This window comes from Alexandromys fortis, unplaced genomic scaffold (genome assembly GCF_014885135.2).
Source record: "Alexandromys fortis isolate MF-2015 unplaced genomic scaffold, M_Fortis_MF-2015_v1.1 scaffold_3, whole genome shotgun sequence".
Classification (NCBI taxonomy): domain Eukaryota; kingdom Metazoa; phylum Chordata; class Mammalia; order Rodentia; family Cricetidae; genus Alexandromys; species Alexandromys fortis.
Window position 1 is genome coordinate 18,079,325 of NW_026067909.1, and position 22,002 is coordinate 18,101,326.

A 22,002-nucleotide genomic window follows, 5' to 3' on the forward strand; every position below is an offset into this window, starting at 1 on the left:
GGCTTGTGACTCCAGACTCCGCCTTTCCTAAAGTTCTCAATTTGGCTTTTCTGCCTATCTTTATCCTGTTCAGCTGTTGGTCAGTCAGTTTTTTTATTAAACCAAATCTTCACAATGTACAAAAGGATTATTCCACAGCACTGAACCATCATCTTAGCACCCATTGTTGGGGCATTTTAAACTTAATGTTGGAGCTGCTTATAATTAGAGCATAGCTGGGCATGATAGCACTTGCCATTTGTCCTAACACTAGATAGGCTAAGGCAGGAGGATTGCTGTGAACTCAAAGCCAGTATATACCAGATCAGCCTGCATTACAGAGCAATACTATTTCAAAAAACAAACCAAGAACAGCTGGGTATATTGGTATGTGTGTAATCTTGGCACTGGGGAGTTGGAGGCAAGAGGATCACAAGTAATACCCTGCCTCAAAAAAATCCCTAATGGTTCACCCTTCAGCTTACTTTTAAAAAAAAGATTTATGCATGTTTTGCTTGCACATATGTGTATGTGCCATGTGTGTGCCTGGTGCGTGCAGAGCAAGAAGACTATTGGATCCTCTCTAACTGGAATTAAATTCAGTTGTAAATCATGTGGGTGCTGAGAACTGAACCTCAGTTCTCTGCAAGAACAGCTGCTTATAACCACTGAACCACCTCTTCTAGCCCCACTCTATTTTTAATGGGTATAGTTCACAGCTTGTTTGTAGGGCTGCTAACCTGGGTTTTCTCCTCAACCAGCTATTCACCCATATGACCAGGTATCAAATTGGATGAGGAGAGTAACCTGGGTTTTTTAGTGGGTAAGGTGGTGTGACAGTTATCCTAATGCCAGTGTTACATCTGCCACATCTGAGCTGATAAGATTTTCTTACTACCCTGGTACTCTCCCAACACTGATACAGTAGGAAAGGTATTAAGCACCCATTGCATACTGGGTATTGTGAGCAAGCAGGGATTATAACAAGGATCCTTCTTGGATAGTTACCACAAGTATCAAGAAATAAAGATACTAAAATACTGAAATTAAACTTCAGCACTGAAAAGTGTGGTGGTGATGTGTACAGGCATACTCTTGTGAATGGAGGTCAGAGGAACTCTTCAAACAAAACACCTTCTGGAAGGTACTCTGGGTGTCCTAAACTTGCTAGGCACTCCAGGTACGTGTGATCTCTAGCCAGGATAAAGGTATGCATACCATGCCAGGCTGTGCTCTTTCTTTTTTGTTGTTGGGTTTGTTTTGTGTTTTGGGCCTTTTTGGTTCTTCCAGACAGGGAAGAAACTAAAAAAGACAAGAAAACAAACTGATTGCTTATTTAGCTCCCAGAGAGACCAAGGAACCACGCTTCAAGATGGACTCTGTCACATTTGTATTATTATAAATCCCTCAGAGAGAACCTCTACTTGGAAAGATGTAAAGATTCTCTTGCAAAGTCCACACTGTGCTTTTTAAGCCCAAATCCTAGTGAACTAGAGTACCCATGACTTCGTTAGTGCCCCTGGGGCTCGAGCTCTCCAGACCATGTCGAGTTCCAGATTCTGTGGGACTCAGTGCCCGGCTCTGACTTCGAGAGGGCAGGGGCAGCCATTTTAAGACCAGAAGCTTTCGTAAGGGATCGTTCCATATTGGGAACGCTGGGGGCCGCCATTTCAAGAGCAGTGCTGTACGGCAGCTTGACGCTCCCCTCCGTGCGGCTCGCACAGGCGGCCGCCATCTTGGACAGCGGCTGCGGCGCTGCCAACCCGAGCGCCGAGACACCCTGAGTCGCCTCTCTGTTCCTCAGGGCACCTCCACCCGGCTCCTGTCTCTGTGCCCGCGGAAACCCACCCTACTCGGTCTGTGTAGTTCTCCCTGCTGTCGTGGCGAGCCCGTGAACGCCCCGCAGCTTGTGGGCACTCTTTTGAACAACCCCACACTGGGGGCGCTCGCGCGCCTCACACCCGCGATCTCCAGCCCTTACTATGTCTAACTGGCTCGACTGGCCCTGTTCCGGGGATATGGCAAGTGTATCGACTAAGGATCCTCTTTCCCAAGAACGCTAACACAGGCGCTGTTCTTTGAGGCTCTGGATGACTTTATTCTTCAAATGCCTTTACCTTTCCAATAGCTCCAGGTGAGACTGAGAACAAGCACCCGGGTATCCCCCTCTCCATTGCCTGAACGGATCACAGAGGGAATCAGGCAGGATTCTGGCAGTTTAGCGGGGGCCCTCTGGATGGAGTAAAAGGTGTTTGCAGTTGGCCTCAAAGGGTGAGGAGATGGGGTAGACATGGGTAAGGAGGGCTTGTGCTTCAGCGAATCTCATGATAGGTATGGGTAGAAACGGGCTGCTACAATTAACGATCTAAGGGCGGGTCTCGGAGGGAGATGAGTTCAGAGGGACAGAACTCTTCAGAGGAGGGCACAGAAGAACTTCTTCTCCCGGAATGGGTTTTCCGAAGTGGGCACAGGAGTGATGAGGGGATCCTCACAAGCGTGGGCATCACAGTAAGTCATCAGGTCTGCTGCCGCCTTGGACACCTGGGGCACAGCCACGAGGGGAAACATTAGCCAGAATTCCTGAAAGGGCCGCAGCTCCCTTCAAATAGCTATCTTTTAGTTTCTAATGCTCTTTGAGACAATCCTATCCCCCAGCCCCACAGTCCTCAGGAACAGCTATACTGACAATGCCCAGTCTCAGCCTCTGACCTCAGGGTGTCACGAAAAGAAGCATCTTTTTTTTCCCAAGGTTTATAAAACCTACAGCAGAGGCCTGAAGAACTAATGGGAGCCAGGGTCGCACCCACCTTTATTCGGCACAAACTGGCCTCAATCTTAAGCTGTTCCACCATCTTGCGTGCTTGGCCAATACTCATAGTGCTGTTCACAGGGGTCTCCCCTTTCATCCTGGAGGAAAGACAGACAACTTAGTACTCTCAGCTAAAACACTCAGCTCTTCAACAACCGCACGGCCAGGATTGGGCCAGTATCTTGTACCCATATAATCTCCACTCTCCAGTGGCCATCCCATCTCTTTTTCTCCGTGGGGAAATGGAGAAAAGATGAAGTGCTCTCCAAATCCTTGGGTCCTCGTCACCAAACTATACAAACGTTTTAAGGATTTCCAGTCTTTGAGCCAATGCGTTATCAGGAATGAAAGCCTCAGTCAGAGCGAGCCCCACCCTGATGAAATCACTTCGGCCACCGGTCCCCTTAAGCCCTACTGAGAGAAACAGGCTGCTCTCTACTCACCTGAAATGACAGGCGGCGGTAGCAGCCTGGGATGTAGCGTCAGTGGGGAGGGGGCACCAAGCTGTGATTCAGATAGGTGCCCCACCCTGCAGGAACTTGCAGCTGAAAATAACTGTAGCAGTGACAGCTAATGCAGAGAAGGTCACTAGAGATGCTCAGACTGGAGGTCCTTGGAAGGGTGGTCTCAGGTTCTGCAGCTCAAGCACTGTCCAGATGGCTGGTACCTGAAGGATGAAGGATGCTAGAAGGAGCTGCTCAGATTCTGGAGCGTACCAACTGTCTGGCCAGTGGGGGGATCTGACTGCTGCTTGCATCCCCTGTACACACCCCCACTGTTACTGTCTCACTACCTGCCCCTGCCCATTGGAGAAGTCTTTAGTCTGAACTAGAGCCCCCCCCCCCCATGGACCTGAAGCGGAAGCAGGCTCCCCTCTTAAATGGGGTGGTCTGGGCCTGTAACAGCCCCTGCAATAGAGTCTGTACCCGCTGCGGGAGACCCTGCTCATTTGAAAGTCTGACATCAGCTGGACTGCTCCCCCCACAACCCTGACACAGCACTCAGCACCTGAATCTTCGTTTCTTTCCCAGTGGCCCTCCATTCTGCAGATCCAGGAAAATGTGACGCTCTACAAGTGATAATCTTCTAGGTCACCACATTGTAGCACAAGTGACTTGAGTGGGGCGATCCAGGGCAGCAGAGGTAACCACCAGGAAGATATCTAAAGATATGATACAGCAAAGAAGAGAAGCTGGGGGAAAAGAGACATGCAGAGACCAGATCAAAAAAGGATCAGATAAAGAGGAGGTAAGGGAGATACCGGAACCAGTGTGACTATTATGAACACAGGTGGGCTTCTTGGAGTGGGAAGAAGCGGTGGCAAGTGGCGGAGTTGGGGAGACAGCAACTTGATTCGAATTTTCCAGGTAATTGGAGTAGATTGTTACTATTCAAAAAGATGTGCTCTGGCCTTGCCTCCTGGAGGACATTGTCCAGAAGATGCCACCTTCAGAGACCTAGTCTCATGTTTTGTAGGGATTCTGAGGTTGACTGCATCACGTGGGTCACTGAAGGTCGATCACGCAGCATAAAAACTGGAGAAAGGGGCTGAAAATGCTGCTACGCTTGACTAGCGGACAGCAAGCCATCTGCGCAACTCACAAGATTCGGGTTCTGGCAGGGTGCAAGGTTCTCGGGGCAAATGAGCCCCCCACCACACACACACACACACACACACACACACACACACTCCCCTTGGGCGCCTCCAGGCTCAAACAGCTCTGCTGAATAAAAATAGCACCCTTTTCACCACCACTCCATTCACCCCGCCTGCACCCAGATCCTGTCTTTTGGGGTGAAAAGGCTGGTGGTAAAGGTTTAGGAAGAGGGCCTTGATTGCGGCCTCGCCGGGAGAACCAAAGGGATGCTGCTGAGTCTCAGCCTGCCTCCGGGATTATAGTGGGATCTAGATGGGGAAGTGCATTGCTGAACTGGCCTATAATGATCCTCTGGCAGGGACAGTGCGAAGCACAAAACAGGAGCAAGGCATCTCACTGGCCCTGCCCCCTGCGCTAGGGCCCCGCCCCTGCACGAGCTCTTCCCCTGCGCTTAACTGGCGACTGCCCGAAGGGGCCGGGCTCTCTCGGCAGCCGGAACTCCCTTCTCTAGGTTGCTTGGGCAGCGGGAGGCTGCGGTGACAGGCTGGTGTCAACCGCGTCACCGCAGGGGTGGGCGCCTCAGCGTCACTCCGCAGGTGGGCCACAGGGCTGTGTGGTCGCTTGGTGAGCGGTCACAGGTCCGGGAGGAGGGGAGAAACTCGGGAGGTTGTGCGACTTTAGGCAAATCACTCATCCTCTCCTTGCGCATTGTGGATCCATGTCATCTGTGCTTTGAGAGAGGTTTCAGGGCCTGGTCCTATGTATGGAACAACGGTGTGAAGGTATCAAGGAGGTCCCCCCCCCTCCCCGGCTCCGGTGACCGAAGGAAAGGCTCCACTGGCAGCGCTGGAAGGAAACTCAGTGAAGGAGTGACTGGAAGAGAAGTGCATGCGAAACAATGACTTTGCTTTATCACGCTATCTCCACTTCCTCAAAGCCAGTTTAATAAGCTTGATTTTTTTGTTCCCAGCTCCCTGAGGGGGGGGGAACTAATTTTTTCCCTCTTCTTTCACCAGGAACCTCCAGCTGCCCTATCCCATGGCCAAGGGTATCGTCCCTGTGGAAGACCAGCCAGGAGCTCAAAGCCTGAAGCTGGGGGCAGATCCTCTGCTGTCCCCATCATGGTCAATGACCCACCAGTACCTGCCTTACTGTGGGCCCAGGAAGTAGGCCATGTCTTGGCAGGCCGTGCCCGCAGGCTGTTGCTGCAGTTTGGGGTGCTCTTCTGCACCATCCTCCTCTTGCTTTGGGTGTCTGTGTTCCTCTATGGCTCTTTCTACTACTCCTACATGCCGACTGTCAGCCACCTGAGTCCTGTGCATTTCCACTACAGGTGAGGAGACTGTTCCGCTAAAGTAGAAGAATCTTTTCTGAGACAGGGTTTCTCTGTGTTTCCCTGGTTGTCCTGGAACTCGCTCTGTAGACCAAGCTGGCTTCGAACTCACAGAGATCCGACTGCCTCTGCCTCCCGAGTGCTGGGATTAAAGGTGTGCGCCGCCCGGCTAAAGCAGAAGAATCTTACATTGAAATGACCCCAAGGACTCCTGGTGCGTCCTGTCGAATCCATTATTGACAGAGCATGAACTCTCATCCCAGTGTGTTAACAAGACTTCTCAGCTCACAGGCCAAGGCTGGAGCAGCTCTGGGCCACTAGGGCTCTAGGGTTCCAGGTCTGCCTGCGCTGCTGAATTCTGATGAAAAACCTAGAAAAATAGCCTGGTCACATCTGTAATTCCAGCACTTGGGAGGCTGAATTGGGAGAATTACCCTGAGTTCTAGGCCAGCCTGGGCTACAGGTTGAGACCTTGTTTCAAAGGAGTTAAAAAAAAAAAAACTAGAAAAAGAAAATAAAATTCACTTTTAGATTCAGGTAACTAAAGTCCGCTCTGTTTAGGTTGCATAAAACCTTTTAAGCCACTGTAGAGTTTTGAGCCAACTCAACCCCTTATGCATCTAAGAATTACCCTGGCTTTTGGCATAGGCGACATTAGGAAATTCCTCCTTTGCCTTTTAGTTTACTGCCACTTACCCGCAATGGTCTGCATCTGCACAGTAACCCAGATAACTGAGTCCTCATTCATTCCCATTTCACTCATGCCGCCCAGTTCTGTCTGTCCCAACAATGCTGTAAGACCAGGCAATCAGCAGACACAGTTTAATACCATCAACTTTAAATCTTTCTTCCCTCTCCCTGACCCCTAGTCATATGCTGTCATTTTCAAGGTAGATCTTCTTAGCCATTTAGGGAATGTGATTCTTATACAGACAGGAGATCCCAGGTATGAGCTGTGCACCCATGTACCATGTGCAATTTTGCCTATAATTTTTCTTAAGATATATCCATAGATACTTTTGGAGGAATGTTTTCTTTTTTTTTCTAATTAGACCCCAGATCGGAACTGCTTGAATCAGAATCTGTAGGGGTGGGACCCTGAGATCCACATGCCCCAAGCTCTTTAAGGGATCCTGTAAGAACACCTGAGTGTCCTTTGGTTCCTACCTAGAGGTTCTCTTCTAATAGGGACATAAACTGAAGTAGTGGGAAGAGAATGAAAGCCTTATTTTGGTATCTTGAATCTCCTGGCCACGGTTGTTGTCCACTTCTCTGTAATGGACAGGAGGGAGCCCTAGAGACCAGGTATGGGGGCAAGCAGGCTATGGAACAGCATGACTGTCATTCGTCCCTTCTCATCTAGGACAGACTGTGATTCCTCCACCGCCTCACTCTGCTCCTTCCCTGTTGCCAATGTCTCGCTGGCTAAGAGTGGACGCGATCGGGTGAGTATGAGAGCTAGAAGAACCAGGAAATCTCTGATGGCCTGAGAAAGATGTGGAGAGCAGGACTGAGCAACAGAGATTTAAGAGAAAGGTTCTGAAGCAAACGGAGGCTGAAAAGAAAATCTAGATGTTGGCTCTAGTCACTGTGACACATACTTGTAATTTCAGCACTAGGAGGAAAAGGTAAGACGATGAATTCCAAAACTGAGACCAGCTTGGGCCGCATAGCCAGACCCGATATCCTCCCAAAAGAGAAAAAGGAGGGTTAGGGGTAAATCCCCCTTGATGGAGTACTTGCCTCCTATGTATGAGGCTCTAGATTCAATCTCCGATATAAAATTAGAGTCCAAATGATGTGTGTGCAGCAGGCGTCAGGAACGATCCCATCTTGAACTTACCTTGTGAGCCATAGCTCCTCCATGTATTCCTGGCCCAAGTGAACAGGCAAGCTAGCTGGAACAGCATGGCATCCACTCAAGGATGTGAAGCTAGTATGGTGTCTCTGACTTTAATAATTCCAGCACTTCTGAAGCAGAGGCCAGCCTGATTACACTGAGTTCCATGCCAGTCAGGGCTACATAGTGGGACCCTGTTTGTTATTGTTGTTGTTTTGTTTTTCTTTTTTGAGCTGCAAGGTTACACAAAAAAACCCTGTCTTGAAAAATAAAAACAAAATAATAATATGAATTAATTAACTAAAAACTGAGCATTGTGGTGGTTGGTGCATACCTTTAATCCCAGCACTCAGGAAGCAGAGGTAGGAGGATCTCTGTGAATTTGAGGCCAACCTAATCTACACTGTGAGTTCCAGGATAGCCAGGACTACACAGAGTAGCCCTGTCTCAGAAAACAAAACCAAACGAGAACCTGTTATATAAAATTATGAAATTATTAACAACTATGTGTTACCTGTTATCACAAAGGGTACTATGCCAGAGGACTGGCCAGATGCCAATGTGCCTTCAACAAACCTGGGAACTGTGACAAGTGTGCATAGACACAGCCTTCTCTATTTGGCAGGCTGCAGATGCTCTGATGAAGGATAGGATCCCAAGCTTTAAAGACCTGGAGGATCAGTGTTAGTTTGATTACATGAGTTCCTTTAGTTGTCAATCTTAACTTGACAGTTACTTTTTGAACTTTTTGAATTTAAGAAGAAACTGACTTTATGCTGGGGCGTCGGCCCTTGCACAGTGGTGCACATCTGTAATCACAGCTGTTTAAGGTGATGTAGGAGGCGTTTGTTTTTCCAGACAGGGTTTCTCTGTGTAGCTCTGGCTGTCCTGGAACTCATTCTGGAGACCAGGCTGGCCTCAAGCTCAGAGATCCACCTGCCTCTGCCTCCTGAGCGCTGAGATTAAAGGTGTGCACCACCAATGCCTGACTGAGGATGTTTTGTGTTTAGGATTTTAAGTGTATCCTGGGCAAGTTAGTTCCAGGCCAGCACATATTGATAGCCTGTCACATAAAAAGAAAGGAGCCCACACTTGAGAGGTAGAGGCAAGAAGGTTAGCCTGGATGACACGAAAAACAAACAAAAAAATGGTTAGCCTTGAAGTTGTGATCATCTTGTCTCAGCTTCCTGTGTGCTGCAGTTATAGGCATACAGTACCAATCCAGCCTGGAAGTGGGTGATCTAAAAGCTGCCTCTGCCTCCCACGTGCTGGGATTCTAAATAAGTACAACGCAAGGCCTGGAGATAGGATTTTCAATCACCACTTTTCTAGGTTTTTGTTTTGTTTTGTTTTTTAGTAGGTTTCTTTTGTTCTGGTTTTTTGAGACGGGATTTCTGTAGTTTTGGAACTTGTCCTGGAATTAGCTCTTGTAGACCAGGCTTGCCTCGAACTCGCAAAGATCTGCCTGACTCTGCCTCCCATGTGCTGGGAGTAAAGGCGTGCGCCACCACCGCCCAGCTTTTCTTAATAGGTTTATTGAGATAGAATTTATATAATATATAGTTTACTCTCACAGTCTGCAGTTCTATCACTTTATTTATTTACTTTGAGATAGTTTCATTATTTAGCCTTTGGCTGGCCTAGAACTTGTTATGTAGACCAGGCTGGCCTTGAGTATCATGGAGATCCTCCTGCCTCTGCCTCCGGAGTTCTGGGGTAAAAACATGTGCTGCTGTGCCAGGCAGTTGTATAATTTTTAATAAGCTCAGTGTTGTACACACACACACAAAATAGACTAATTTTTTAAAACTGAATTAACTCTGGATAACAAGACGATCTGCCGCTACAGTGATTGTGCAAGAGCTGGCTAGGAGGCCGAGCAGAACTTGCTTAATTACTAAGTGCGGGCAGGCTGGGCCCAGGGGGCCAGCTCCAGCATCACACAGGCTTGAATCACAGATGGCCCAGTTGGCAGTGTGTCTGTTCACTTTTGGGAAAGAAAAGCAACAGGGTTCTTTTTTGTTTTGTTTTGTTTTTTGGATTTTCAAGACAGGGTTTCTCCGTAGCTTTTGGTTCCTGTCCTGGAACTAGCTCTTGTAGACCAGGCTGGCCTCGAACTCACAGAGATCCACCTGCCTCTGCCTCCCGAGTGCTGGGATTAAAGGCGTGCGCCACCACCGCCCGGCAGCAACAGGGTTCTTTTCGGAACAGTGTAGTAGTCTGACTCAGACCCAGGAGCTGACCGGGTGAGTGTGGTGGTTCGGGCCCAAAATGTCAGCACCAGAGGCCGAGGCAGGAGAAGTTCCATGAATTTGAGACTATAGTGAGTGCTAGGCCACCCAGAGATACATAGCAAGACCCTGTCTTAAATGCTGGGTTCCCTACCTGACAATCCCCACCTCCAAATAAAACCAAGTCAACAAACAAGATAGAAAATCTGGAAAGTCAGGGTGCTCAATGACCAGGAGGGGGCAGCATTGAGTCAGGATGTACTTAAAAAAAAAAAGATTAAAACAAGCCAGGCCAGGCATGGTGATGCACGTGTTAATCCCAGCACTGGTAAGGCAAAGGCAGTCGACACTCTGATTTTGAGGCCAGCCTGGTCTACAGAGTGCTTCCAAGCCAATCAGAGCTACATAGTGAGACCCTGTTTCAAAACAGCACAAACTTTTTTTTTTTAACAAAATGGTGTTGTTCCTTTGGGCAGGTGCTGATGTATGGACAGCCATATCGAGTCACCTTAGAGCTTGAAATGCCAGAGTCCCCCGTGAATCAAGACTTGGGCATGTTCTTAGTCACTGTTTCATGCTATACCAGAGGTGGCCGAATCGTCTCTACTTCTTCACGCTCAGTAAGTGTTTGAAGACAGTCTGGGAAACTGGGGACAATGGTGGCTGAATCAGTATATATGGCTGATACTTCAAGAGAAGACCGCCTTGGCTCTGAGATCAGGCCCCAACCAGGATAAGTGAAGAATCCAATTAATAAACCAAACATTTGCCCAAACACCTAGTGTCTGATGGGCATGCCCAGCTTCGGAGTAGTCTAAGAGTACCGCTGCTCTCAGAACAAGAAGAACAGAAACATACCAGCTTTATAGTAACTTCCTCCTGACCAGACCAGCAAGAAATGCAGGGTTCTTGTTAGCACGTAGCAGACACGTTCAGCGCTGGACCTCATTTAAACCACACGATGATTATCTGCATTTGAGGACAGCTTTAGGTGGTGCGTTGGGACATGGATCCCAAGTCAGATAACAGACTATGGCGGGAAAGGTACATGAGAGCAGACTGCTTACCTGAGCAGGTGTTTTAGAGAAGGGAACTTTGCCGCATTAGAATGGAGAAATGAGGTCGGGTACCAGGGGACGTTACTGAAACAAACGGAATGGTGGGGTGGACACTGGGGGTTAGGAAGGGAAGGGGAAGGAACAGAATGCGCTTCTTTGCATACATGGACTGCTCGAGCATGGGGCAGACCAGAGAGAACACCTGTCCCCACCTTCCCGTACGGCCCTGTCAGGTGATGCTGCACTACCGCTCCCAGCTGCTCCAGATACTTGACACACTGGTGTTCTCCAGCCTCCTGCTGTTTGGCTTTGCTGAGCAGAAGCAGCTCCTGGAGGTAGAACTCTACTCGGACTACAGGGAGAATTCGGTAAGTGGAGCGGAGAGATGGAGTAGGAGACAACCCTCCCGCTGGCCCAAGACTGTACCTAAGAAGCCCACTGGCAGCCACCTGCAATGGCCACAGAGGCTGGAAGCGGCCTCAGACTGGGCCCTGCTGACTCTGCTCTCCCTCCCTCGCAGTATATGCCCACAACTGGAGCAGTTATTGAGATTCATAGCAAGCGCATCCAGATGTATGCAGCATACCTCCGCATCCATGCCCACTTCACTGGGCTCAGGTAAGAAGCCGCAGAGGGAAACCTTGGCAGCTTTCCCATGACCTGCCCTGAAATGAAGAGGGTGTCAGGCAGTGCTGACTAGTAACAACATCACATCATATTTTACAAAGGCCAGAAGCTCCTCCCTAGTTTAACTAGGCTTTCAAAAGAGCTTCTTCCCTGTCTCTCCCCCCTCAAAAAAAAAGAGAGAAGAAAAAAATGTAATCCCATGTGAGGGACTGGAGAGATGGCTCGGGGGCTAAGAGCACTGGCTGCTCTTGAAGAGCTGTGTTCAGTCCCCAGCACTCACAAGTTCACCACCATCTGTAACTCCAACTCCAGGGTATCTTAGGGGGACACCAGGCATCCATGTGGTGCATGCAGAATAAGTCAGGCAAATGCTCAATATACATTAATCCCAGCACTTGGAAGGCAGAAGCAGGTGAATCTCTGTGAGTTCAAAGCCAGCCTGGTCTACAAAGTGAGTTGGAATGGCCAGGGCTACACAGAGAAATCTGGTCTTGAAAAGAAAAAAAAAATTTTTTAATTTTATTGTTTTGTATGTAATAGTGTTTCGCCTGCATGCCTGTATGTGTACCACATGTGTGTCTGGTGTTGAAGGAGGTGGGAACCCCCATGTGGGTACTAGGAATTGAACCTGAGTCCTTTCTAAGAACAGGAAGTCCTCTTAACCACTGAGCCAACCCTCCAGTCCCATTTTTAAAATCCCATATGAGATGACACACCTTGACATTTCAACACTGGGAGGCCTAAGGCAAGAAATCTTGGGCTACAAAGCAAGACTCTCAACATAAATAATGAAAAGCAAATAAGAGGCTCGATCCTAGGAGCCAGGTGTAGTGTTCTGTGTCTAGTCCCTGCTACTCAGGCAACATAATGAGAGCCACCCGCCCCACCCTAATAACAATACCCACATAATCCAGCTGCCTTGTTCCGACGGCTCAGCAAGAGTGGGAGTGGATGATGCTGTGGCCCTGTGATACTGCGACTGCCTGAAGTCCTTAGCCTTTATTAGAACCTGGTGGGGTGTCATCGGGTAACTGGACGGGGAGTGGGTGCCGTAGTGGCAGAGGGCAGCTCCAGCCACACTCACTCAAGTTGTCCTACAAGTATTTGTGGAGTGTGAGCCACTCGAGCTATCTGGTAACTGCTTCTTCCTTCCTGGCCGTTTCCCACCTAGGTACCTGCTGTACAACTTCCCTGTGACCTGCGCCTTTGTGGGTGTCGCCAGCAACTTCACGTTCCTCAGCATCATCGCGCTCTTCAGCTACATGCAGTGGGTGTGGGGGGGTGTCTGGCCCCGACACCGCTTCTCTTTGCAGGTCTCAAGGGGCGAAGACCCTGTTCTTCCTCAGTCCTTGTTGGTGATCAGGGCGTGTTAGGGATAGGGCAGGATCACTGCGAGGGGAGCCAGGCTTCACCGCTAGGTGGTTACTCCTCCACAGGTTAATATCCGACAAGGGGATAGCTCACGACAGGGTGCCCAGCGTCGCATTTCTCGCCATCAGCCAGGTAAAGGGGTTGGTTGACGATATCGTTGAGAGGTATTTTGGCTGGGGTAGAGGGACTGCCTGCCTCCAGTACTGAGTAACTAACTGAAGGTGTAAGGAAAGGCTGAAGGAGGTGGGGTTGGCACTGCAAACCAAGCATCACCGCTGAGTCTAGCTGTCCTCTGTTTGCCGAACCTGCAGGCCGGGAGGAGCCTACCCAGCGGTCAGACATGACAGAGGATGGTGAGAGCCCTGAAGATCCCGCAGGAACAGGTATGATGCTGTCCCTCTTCCTCGCTCCTCCACAGCACTCCCCTTCAGTGTCTGGGTCTCACCTCTAGCACACCTCTGTTCCCCTTTTGGCTGAAGAGGGCCAGCTGTCTGAGGAAGAGAAACCACGACGACAGCCCCTGAATGGAGAGGAGGAGCAAGAGCCAGAGGCTAGTGATGGTGAGTGCAGTGTGGTGGGGACGCCCCTCCGTCCCTGCTAACCTGTCTGTCTCATTTGCAATTTTGTTTGGCCCTTTCCTGCCTGAGGTTCAGGCTCCTGGGAAGATGCAGCTTTGCTGACGGACGCCAACCTGCCTACCTCTGCCTCTACCTCCACCTCTGCCCTTTCCCCTGAGACTCTGGGTAGCCGTGAACCTTCTGTGGGCACCATCAGGCAGCGTCCAACATGCTCCAGTTCCTGAACAAAAAGACTCCTCACATTCCAGCGCTTCCCCGTCTGACCCTTCTCCCCTTGCTGTCCCCTTAATAAACTATTTTGTGTCAGGTGCTTGTGTGAAGGTCAGAGGACATATTTTAGGGATCGGCTCTTTCCTTCCACCATATGGGTCCTGGGAATCAAACTTGCATCATCGAAGATTTTGCTATGTGTATATGTATGTGAATGAATCTACATAACTATATGTGCACCACATGCATGCAGGAGCCCATGAGTCAGAGAAGATGTCAGATTTCCTGTACCTGGAGTTACTGGAGTTATGGGCAGTTGTGAACTACCATATTTGATTCTGGGAACCAAACCCAGGTCTTCTGCAAGAGCAGGATGCTCTCTTAACCATTGAGCCATCATTCCAGCCCTGGGCATCAATTTTTGATTACTTTTGGTTCTTCAAGACAGGATCTCTCTGTGTAGTCCTGGCTGTCCTGGAACTCACTCTGTAAGTCAGGCTGGCCTCAAACTTACAGAGATCCATCTGCCTCTGCCTCTCGGGTGCTGTGATTAAGGGCATGTGCCACCACCACACAGCCTTCTTGTTTCTGTGTATGGGTGTGCTTCTCTGTGTGTATGGACATGTATGTTACTATTTCTCTCAAAGATCAGAAAAGGTTGTGAGGTCCCCAGGGGCTGGAATTGCAGATGGCTGTGAGCCTCACATGAGGGCTGGGGACTGAATTTCAGTCTCTCTGAGAGCAGTAAACATTCTTAACTTCTGAGACATCTCTTCAGCTCCTAGCATGTTCCCTTTTTAAATTTTTTGGTTTTTCGAGACAGGGTTTCTCTGTAGCTTTGGAGCCTATCCTGGAGCCTAGCTCTTGTAGGCCAGGCTGGTCTCAAACTCACAAAGATCTGCCTGCCTCTGCCTTCCAAGTGCTGGGATTAAAGGTGTGTGCCATCAGCACCTTTTAAAGTATTTTTAATTCTGTGCATGGGTATGTACATGTGAGTTCAGGTTCCCATGGAGGCTGGAAGAGGACACTGAATCCCCCTGTAGCTGGAGTTACATGGCTGTGAGCCACCACTAGTTAGGATTGCTATTGCTGTGATAAAACACCATGACCAAAAAGCAAGTTGGGGAGGTTTATTTAGCTTACACTTCCATATTGCTATTGATTAAAGGAAGTTAGGATAGGAACTCCAACAGGGCAGGAGCTGATGCCAGGAAAGGAGTTGTTTACTGACCTTCTCCACATAGCTTGTTCAGTCTGATTTCGTATAGAAGCCGGGACCACCAGCCTGGGGATGACCACAATGGACTGGGCCCTCCCCCAGCAATCACTAATTAAGAAAATCCCTTACAGTCGGATCTTACTGGTGTATTTTCTCAGTTGAGGTTCCCTCCTTTCAGATAGCTCTAGCTTGTGTATCAAATTGTCATAAGATCAGCCAGCACAGTCATCATGTAGGTGCTAGGAACTGAACCTAGGTCTTCCTAGAAGAGCAGCCAGTACTCTTAACCACTGAGCCATCTCTCTAGCCTCTGTATTGCTTTCTTAAAAAGGATAGTAGTACAAGGGTATTACACACTCCAAGGAGATTATGATCTAATGTCCCCAATTATATGCAAAAATTTTCTTTATACTAAGGAGTTGATCAGCATCTATATCCCAACTATTCAACTGAGACAGAAATGTTATTTGAGCCCAGACGTTCAAGGATGACCTAGACAATTACTTTGTTTTCTTTCTCTCTCCCTTTTTGTCTGTTTGATTTTTTGTTGTTTTGCTTTTCAAAACAGGGTTTCTCTGTGTAACCTTAGCTGTCCCGGAACTAGCTCTGTAGACCAGGCTGTCTTTGAACTCAAAGAGCCTGTCTCTGCCTTCCAAGTCCTGGAATTAAAAGCATGCACCTGGGGGCTGGAGAGATGGCTCAGTGGTTAAGAGCATTGCCTGCTCTTCCAAAGGTCCTGAGTTCAATTCCCGGAAACCACATGGTGGCTCACAACCATCTGTAATGATGTCTGGTGCCCTCTTCTGGCTTGCAGACATGTACACAGACAGAATATTGTATACATAATAAATAAGTATTTAAAAGCGTGCACCACTACCACCCAGACTGTTTTCTTTTTTATATATTTTGAAACAGATCCTTAGAGGCTGGCCTCAAACTTTTAGCAACTCTCGTGCCGTAGCATCCCAAGTACTGAATCGCAAGCTTGCAGCACCGATCCAGATGTTTCATGATGTCGATCTCACTATGTAGCACAGCTGTTTTCTAAAGATTCTGCCTCGGTGTCCCTTGGGCTGAGAAATTCAGACAAGCACCTCCACACTCAATGCAGCTGTTTCCATCCGCAATCAAGGGGAGAAACCCTATCCTGGCCAGTAGTAGGCTTCCTGCTGTAGCCATGTGATTCTCAGCTCGGAGAGGGGGATAGGATAGGGCGGGTCTGGAGAGCTAGTCTACATCATTCTGGCCTTCATACCCCTCCCTTCCCTGTCCATTGGGAGGCAGAAGACAGGAAATGACTGCCATGAATGTGGTAGGACTTTTCACTGAAACAGCATTTTGTAAACCATCCACAGATGTTTTCCTATCTGATACCAGCCAGGTGCCCTCCCTCCCCTGATAATTCTCCTCTCCCCACCCCTTCACATGACTGCAGCCTTTGGAGCCTCCGCTCCTGGCTGCTGTCCACATTTCGTTCCTCTCAGAACCCAGGCATCCTGGCCTCCAACTGAAACCACTGCCTGTAGCGTCCCCTATTCTTGGCCCCGTGACTCAGTCCCTCTGAGGGAACCAGCCCTCTTCTTGGCACTCAGGGGCTAGGTGGTGACATCAGAGTTGAGGGGTATAAAAGTTCTCAGCCAAAACAGAATCGAAGATGCAACCTGACCGTGGCCTGTGACAGGGACCTCTCCGCCTGATGTCCACAGATGTCTGGAGGCAGATTCTCCCTGTGTCAAGGCCTACCTGCTGGTGAGAGGCTGCTGCGGGTCCTGGGAAGAGGGTGGACAGGGAGGAGCCTGGATTGCTTGGACAACATTTGCACAAATGCAGGTAGGGAGTTACTCCCATGCCTGTCCCCACCCCTGCTCTTTCTTCTCTCCTGGGCTTTTCTGGATTTGTGCATCTTACTGAGCGCTGTTTACATAGGTCAGTTTGCTGAGTGGATGCCGATTCCTTCCACCTTTCTTCCCTGAGCCGAATAAATCCCTTTCCTCCTTCTCTTTCCGCAGCACTTTTGTTTATCCACTAGCTGCTTGCTTCTAGCACTTTGCCTGGTGCTGCCCAAACATCTGTCTCTCATGTGTGGAACTGTATTTTATTATTTTTATCCCAAACCTAGCACGATCAGGCCTAGCGACATTAATCCTAGTGATTTGGAAGTGTAGACAGGAGGACCAAGAGTTAAAGACCAGCCTCAGACCAGGCTCCCACCCCCACTCCCCCCAAAAAAACTGCATGCAGAAGCTAATAGACAAATAATTGCATGTCTCAGTCCCACCTCTTTCCTTTGCCCATGTTGGTTCGGTTCTGTGCTGTGCTTTTCCCAGAGGTCTTGTCCTGGAAGGCAGGGCTGACAGTATTTACCCTCTCACCCTTCCCTTCCAGACTCCATGGTGGGCTCTCTTTCCCTTCTGTGGCTTGTGGCCATGACCACCTCCTTGGTTTCTAAAGCTCAGATCTTGACTCCCCAAGACTACGAGGAAGAGGACTATGAGGCCTTAACCACACCTTCTGGGGCTGTCCGATGCGACTATGACCGTTGCCGCCACCTGCAGGTGTCCTGCAAGGAGCTGCAGAAGGTTGGGCCAGTAGCCTGTCTGTGCCCAGGGCTCACCAGCGAGGATCAGCAGCCAGACCCTCCGCGGCTGGGAGAAGTGCAGATCTTGGCGGAGGAAGGCTGCGCTGTTGTCCACTGGTGCGCTCCCTTCTCTCCAGTCAATCACTACTGGCTTCTGCTTTGGGAAGGCAACGGCGCTCCACACAAGAGTGGCCCCTTCAATGCGACCGTTCGAAGAGCGGAGCTGAAGGGACTCAAACCTGGCAGTTCTTATGATCTTTGTGTGGTGGCTGCTAACGACGCTGGCAAGAGCCGTGTTCCTGGAGCAGATGCTGAGGGTCCTGAGGACTGGGCTGAGCCTTCTTTTGGGCCTTGTCGAAAGCTTATCATGCCGCCTAGACCTGTCACCCTGGTCCACGCAGCTGCGGGAGTGGGCACAGCTTTGGCTCTGTTGAGCTGTGCTGCCCTGGTTTGGCATTTCTGCCTTCGTGAGCGGTGGGGTTGCCCCCGACGTCACGGTACCACCCAGAATTCAGAAGCTCTTTGATGGGAGTCCCACCCACTAGAAACAGCTCTGGAACATTCCAGCCACATTTGGAGAGCCCAACCCACTCCCAGGAGGGGTGTGGGGCCTGCAGCCACCTGGCACCAGGGCACAACCAAGTCAGAGCCGAAGCCCGGGCAATTGGCCTCGGGGCTGAGAGTTTGTTTAGTTCCTGACTAAGTGGTCACTGTGTTCCCCGGGGTCTAGGAAGGGGTAGCAATTATTCAGGTGTAAACGATTTAAACTTAATGGGCTTGAGGGGGTAAAATCGCATACATTACATAGGTACTTATATATAGTCAGTTAAAACAGGGCTATTTAAGGTTCTTCCATGGTGTTCTACAATTCTAATCCAGCATTCTGGAAGCAGAGGGGCAGCCTGAGCTACACAGAAAATTCCAGGTCAACCCAGATTATATACTGAGACCGCATCTCTAAAAGAAAATAAAACAAACGTAAAAACCAACAAAGAAGGGGCAAGAGAGAAAGACGGTTCAGTAGTTAAAGGCTACTGGCTACCTCCAGAGGACCACAGTTTTAGTCCCAGTGCTCACATGGCAGCTCACAACCATCTGTAACTCCATTTCCAGGGGATCCAAAGTCTACTTCTGACCTCTGCCAGCAGCAGGCATGCACACACGCTTGCACACACACACGTGCAAGCAAAAAACTCATACACATAAAATAAAAAGTTTAAAAATGTCAACTGTCCATAGCTCATAGGCCTTCCACGGCAAGTGGCAGGCCAGGTTCAGGCTGTTTGCTGGGGTTTGCCAATGCAAGCAACACATTCTCAAAAGTGCTCTGTGACTCTGGGTGGCTTCCATATATATTCTGAGAATAAGCTTCTGTAGGGTAGGAGTTGAGTTCTCCTACCTTCTATTTTGTTACTAAGGATGAGCCTGCTCAGAGTCAACTGTGTCTGGGGAAACTGAGGATTAAGGATCAGCATGAGCTGGAGGAGACAGAAGGCCCAAGCTTCAGTCTACAAAAGTGAGTGTTTTTGTTAGTTATTAATAATTTGTATCAGTGACTCCCCTCACATTTGTGTAATTGTTTATCCACTGTAATAACATTAAAGGCAAATTAGAAGCATTGTATTTTCAGTTTTCATGATCCTGTTTAATTCCTATATACATATACCTATGTTTTTATCACGTCTCAGTCTTTCGACTAAGATCAAGTATATGACTATTTTTTAAAGATATATATATGTACTTTCAGTTTGTGTTTGTTTGAGACAGGGTCTCACTGTGTAGCCCTTGCTGGGCTAAAACTCCCTATGTAGACCCCATGGACTTGAAATCCAGAGATATTCCTGCCTTGGCCTCCCGAGTACTACTTTCCACAAAGTTCACCAGAGCTTTGAATTTGTGATAATCCTCCTGCCTCAACCTTCTGAGTACATATGTCACCATACCCAACTTCAAAATGTATTTGTTATTTACATTTTTTTAATTTTTTAAACTTTTAAAAATTTTGGGGGGCTGAAGAGATGGCTCAGGTTAAGAGCACTGGCTGCTCTTCAGAGATCCTGAGTTCAATTCCCAGCAACCACATGGTGACTCACAACCGTGTGTAAGGAGATCTGGTGCCATCATCTGGCACATAGGCATACATGCAGGCAGAACATTGTATACACAATAAATAAATAAATCTTACAAATCTTGTGTGTTTCTATGCATGCCATGGCATGCGTGCGGAGGTCAGAGGACGACGTCCAGGAGCTGTTTCTGTCCTCCCGTGTTTCTCCCTGGAATGTGGGTTCCAGGGCTCAAACGCAGGTGGTGAGGCTTGGCAGCAGCTGCTTTACCTGCTGGGCCATCTCAGCAACTCCTGAAGTTTTTTGTCCCCCTCAATTTATTTTTGAAATTATGTGGATGTAGAAAAGTTTATTACAAATTGCTACACAGTATAAACTTCACTTTTACTAATTTGATAATTTTTTGAGGTTCTCAAGCTGAATCCAGAGTTCTGGAAGTGGTGGGCACGCATTCGACCACTGAGCGATCCGTGTTCCCAGCAAGGCCACGGACTTAGTCTCCATATGCACACTGTTCCAGGACAGTAGCTATGCTGAGCTGCATTATTTTAGCCTCAGAACAAAACTCTTATTACTCAAGGCCTCAGGACATTGACATAGGGAACCTAGGGAAAAAATTAAAAGTCACTCCTAAAGCCGGATGTGGTGGTATGAGCCTTTAATCCCAACACTCTGCAGGCAGAGGCAGGTGGATCTCTGTGAGTTCCAGGCCAGCCTGGTCTACAGAGTGAGTTACAGGACAGCCAGGGCTGCACAAAGAAAGAAACCTTTTTTTTGGAAAAAAGTGAAAGAAAGAGAGAGAATAACTCTACCATCTTTAATTAGAAAGAGCATGCATTCCCAGCTGAATATGCTGGATTCACAGTTAATTAAGAAAAAATTTTACTGTAATGAGTTATATATGGAAGGAAGGCTGGACGTTTACTGATTACAAAATCCTTCACCAGCTTCTGGTATAGTGACTAAATATGGCAGTCAGTCTTGGGCAGTGGTGGTGCACACCTTTAATCCCAGTACTCTGGAGGCAGAGGCAGGCAGATCTCTGTGAGTTCGAGGCCAGCCCAGTCTACAAGAGCTAGTTCCAGGACAGGCCCCAAAGCTACAGAGAAACCCTGTCTCAAAACAAAACAAAAACAACAAAAAATGGCAGTCAGTTTTGCTTTTTAAATTATTTATTCACTGTATATGAATGGGTATTTTGACTGCATGTATGTTTGTGTGCTTGGTTCCAGAAGCAGCCAGAAGAAGGCATTGGACACCCTGAGACTACACTAACAGAGAGTCAGAAGCTGCCATGTGGGTGCTAGGAATTGAACCTGGGCCTCTGGAAGAGGACAAGAGTTCAATTTCCAGTACCCATAGGGCAGTTACCCATATTCTGTAGCTCCAGTTTCAGAGATCCGTCCCCTCTCCAGGCCTTCGTAGTGGTGCATAGACCAAGCAAAACACCTATGCTAGTAAAATAAAAATACATTTAAGTTGGATGTGGTGGTGCATGCCTTTGATTTCAGTACTCAGGAGGTAGAGGCAGGGGGATATCTATGAGTTCATGAGTTCTAGGACAGCCAGCGCTATGTAGAAAAACACTGCCTCAAAGCAAACAAAACCACACACACACACACACACACACACACACACACCACAATTTAAAAATAAATCAGGCCGGGGCTGGAGAGATGACTTAGAGGTTAAGAGCACTGACTGCTATTCCAAAGGTCCTGAGTTCAATTCCCAGCAACCACATGGTGGCTCCCAACAATCTGTAATGAGATCTGGTGCCCTCTTCTGATGTGCAGGCAGAACACTGTATATATAATAAATAAATAAATCTTAAAAATAAATAAATACATAAATCAGACCGGATAGTGATGACCCATGCCTTTAATCCCAGCACTCCCAAGGCAGAGACAAGACGATCTCTGTGGGTTTGAGGCCAGCCTGGTCTACAGACTTAGTTCCAGGATAGCCGGGACTGTTACACAGAGAAACTCTGTCTCGAAAATAATAATAATAATAGCCAGGCAGTGGCGATGCACACCTATAATCCCAGCACTCAGGAGTCAGAGGCAGGCAGCTCTCCAGGAGTTTTAGGCCAGCCTGGTCTACAAGAACTAGTTCCAGGGCAGCCAGGACTGTTACACAGAAAAACCCTGTCTCAGAAAAAAAAAAATCCAGTATTGGGTATAGAGCCTCAATTCTGCCTGCTCTTCCAAAGGTCCTGAGTTCAATTCCCAGCAACCACATGGTGGCTCACAACCATCTGTAATGAGATCTGGTGTCCCCTTCTGGCCTGCAGGCAGATGTACAGGCAGAACACAGTATACATAATAAATAAATAAGTATTTAAAAATATTTTAAAAAGATAAGATTTATACCTTATCAAAATTTTTAGAGTTAAATCAAAACCAAAGGTGTATGAGATGAGTAGCAATGGTCCCTGTTGAGAATAGGCTGTCCCTGTATTTTGCTTTGTTCTCCTTTCTCTGTCACACAGCAGGTGGCTTG

The 22,002-nt window shown here is 48.4% G+C and overlaps 3 protein-coding genes across 11 annotated transcripts; 2 read left to right on the top strand and 1 right to left on the bottom strand.

Moving 5' to 3' along the window:
* The first annotated feature begins 1,707 nt into the window (after positions 1 to 1,707).
* Bscl2 (BSCL2 lipid droplet biogenesis associated, seipin) lies at positions 1,708 to 13,734 on the top strand. Of its 5 annotated transcripts, none has more exons than XM_050137203.1 (12): positions 1,708 to 2,113; positions 3,820 to 4,036; positions 5,403 to 5,719; positions 7,083 to 7,164; positions 10,267 to 10,410; positions 11,082 to 11,216; positions 11,369 to 11,466; positions 12,647 to 12,788; positions 12,912 to 12,978; positions 13,158 to 13,229; positions 13,326 to 13,406; positions 13,494 to 13,734. In XM_050137203.1, the coding sequence occupies exons 2-12, from the start codon at positions 3,959 to 3,961 to the stop codon at positions 13,646 to 13,648; spliced, it is 1,371 nt and encodes a 456-aa protein (XP_049993160.1). In that variant the 5' UTR covers positions 1,708 to 2,113; positions 3,820 to 3,958; the 3' UTR covers positions 13,649 to 13,734. The 5 variants fall into 5 exon arrangements, with proteins under 5 accessions (XP_049993160.1, XP_049993162.1, XP_049993163.1 ...); XM_050137205.1 differs by having other exon boundaries at positions 1,710 to 2,113; positions 13,500 to 13,734; XM_050137206.1 differs by lacking the exons at positions 1,708 to 2,113; positions 3,820 to 4,036 and adding an exon at positions 4,138 to 4,982.
* On the bottom strand, positions 2,124 to 3,930 carry Gng3 (G protein subunit gamma 3). Of its 2 annotated transcripts, XM_050137213.1 has the most exons (4): positions 3,797 to 3,930; positions 3,232 to 3,455; positions 2,787 to 2,886; positions 2,124 to 2,520 (listed from the first exon to the last, which is right to left on the bottom strand). In XM_050137213.1, the coding sequence occupies exons 3-4, from the start codon at positions 2,883 to 2,885 to the stop codon at positions 2,392 to 2,394; spliced, it is 228 nt and encodes a 75-aa protein (XP_049993170.1). In that variant the 5' UTR covers position 2,886; positions 3,232 to 3,455; positions 3,797 to 3,930; the 3' UTR covers positions 2,124 to 2,391. The 2 variants fall into 2 exon arrangements, with proteins under 2 accessions (XP_049993170.1, XP_049993169.1); XM_050137212.1 differs by lacking the exons at positions 3,232 to 3,455; positions 3,797 to 3,930 and adding an exon at positions 2,977 to 3,204.
* Positions 13,735 to 13,882: 148 nt separating the features above from the next.
* On the top strand, positions 13,883 to 20,828 carry Lrrn4cl (LRRN4 C-terminal like). 4 transcript variants are annotated; one of them, XR_007590839.1, is made up of 3 exons: positions 13,883 to 16,683; positions 17,239 to 18,947; positions 20,730 to 20,828. XR_007590839.1 is itself a non-coding variant. In XM_050137209.1 (2 exons), the coding sequence occupies exons 1-2, from the start codon at positions 16,560 to 16,562 to the stop codon at positions 17,955 to 17,957; spliced, it is 843 nt and encodes a 280-aa protein (XP_049993166.1). In that variant the 5' UTR covers positions 13,883 to 16,559; the 3' UTR covers positions 17,958 to 19,739. The 4 variants fall into 4 exon arrangements, 3 of the variants coding, with proteins under 3 accessions (XP_049993166.1, XP_049993167.1, XP_049993168.1); XM_050137209.1 differs by lacking the exon at positions 20,730 to 20,828 and having other exon boundaries at positions 17,239 to 19,739; XM_050137210.1 differs by lacking the exon at positions 20,730 to 20,828 and having other exon boundaries at positions 13,883 to 16,602; positions 17,239 to 19,739.
* The last annotated feature ends 1,174 nt before the right edge of the window (positions 20,829 to 22,002 follow it).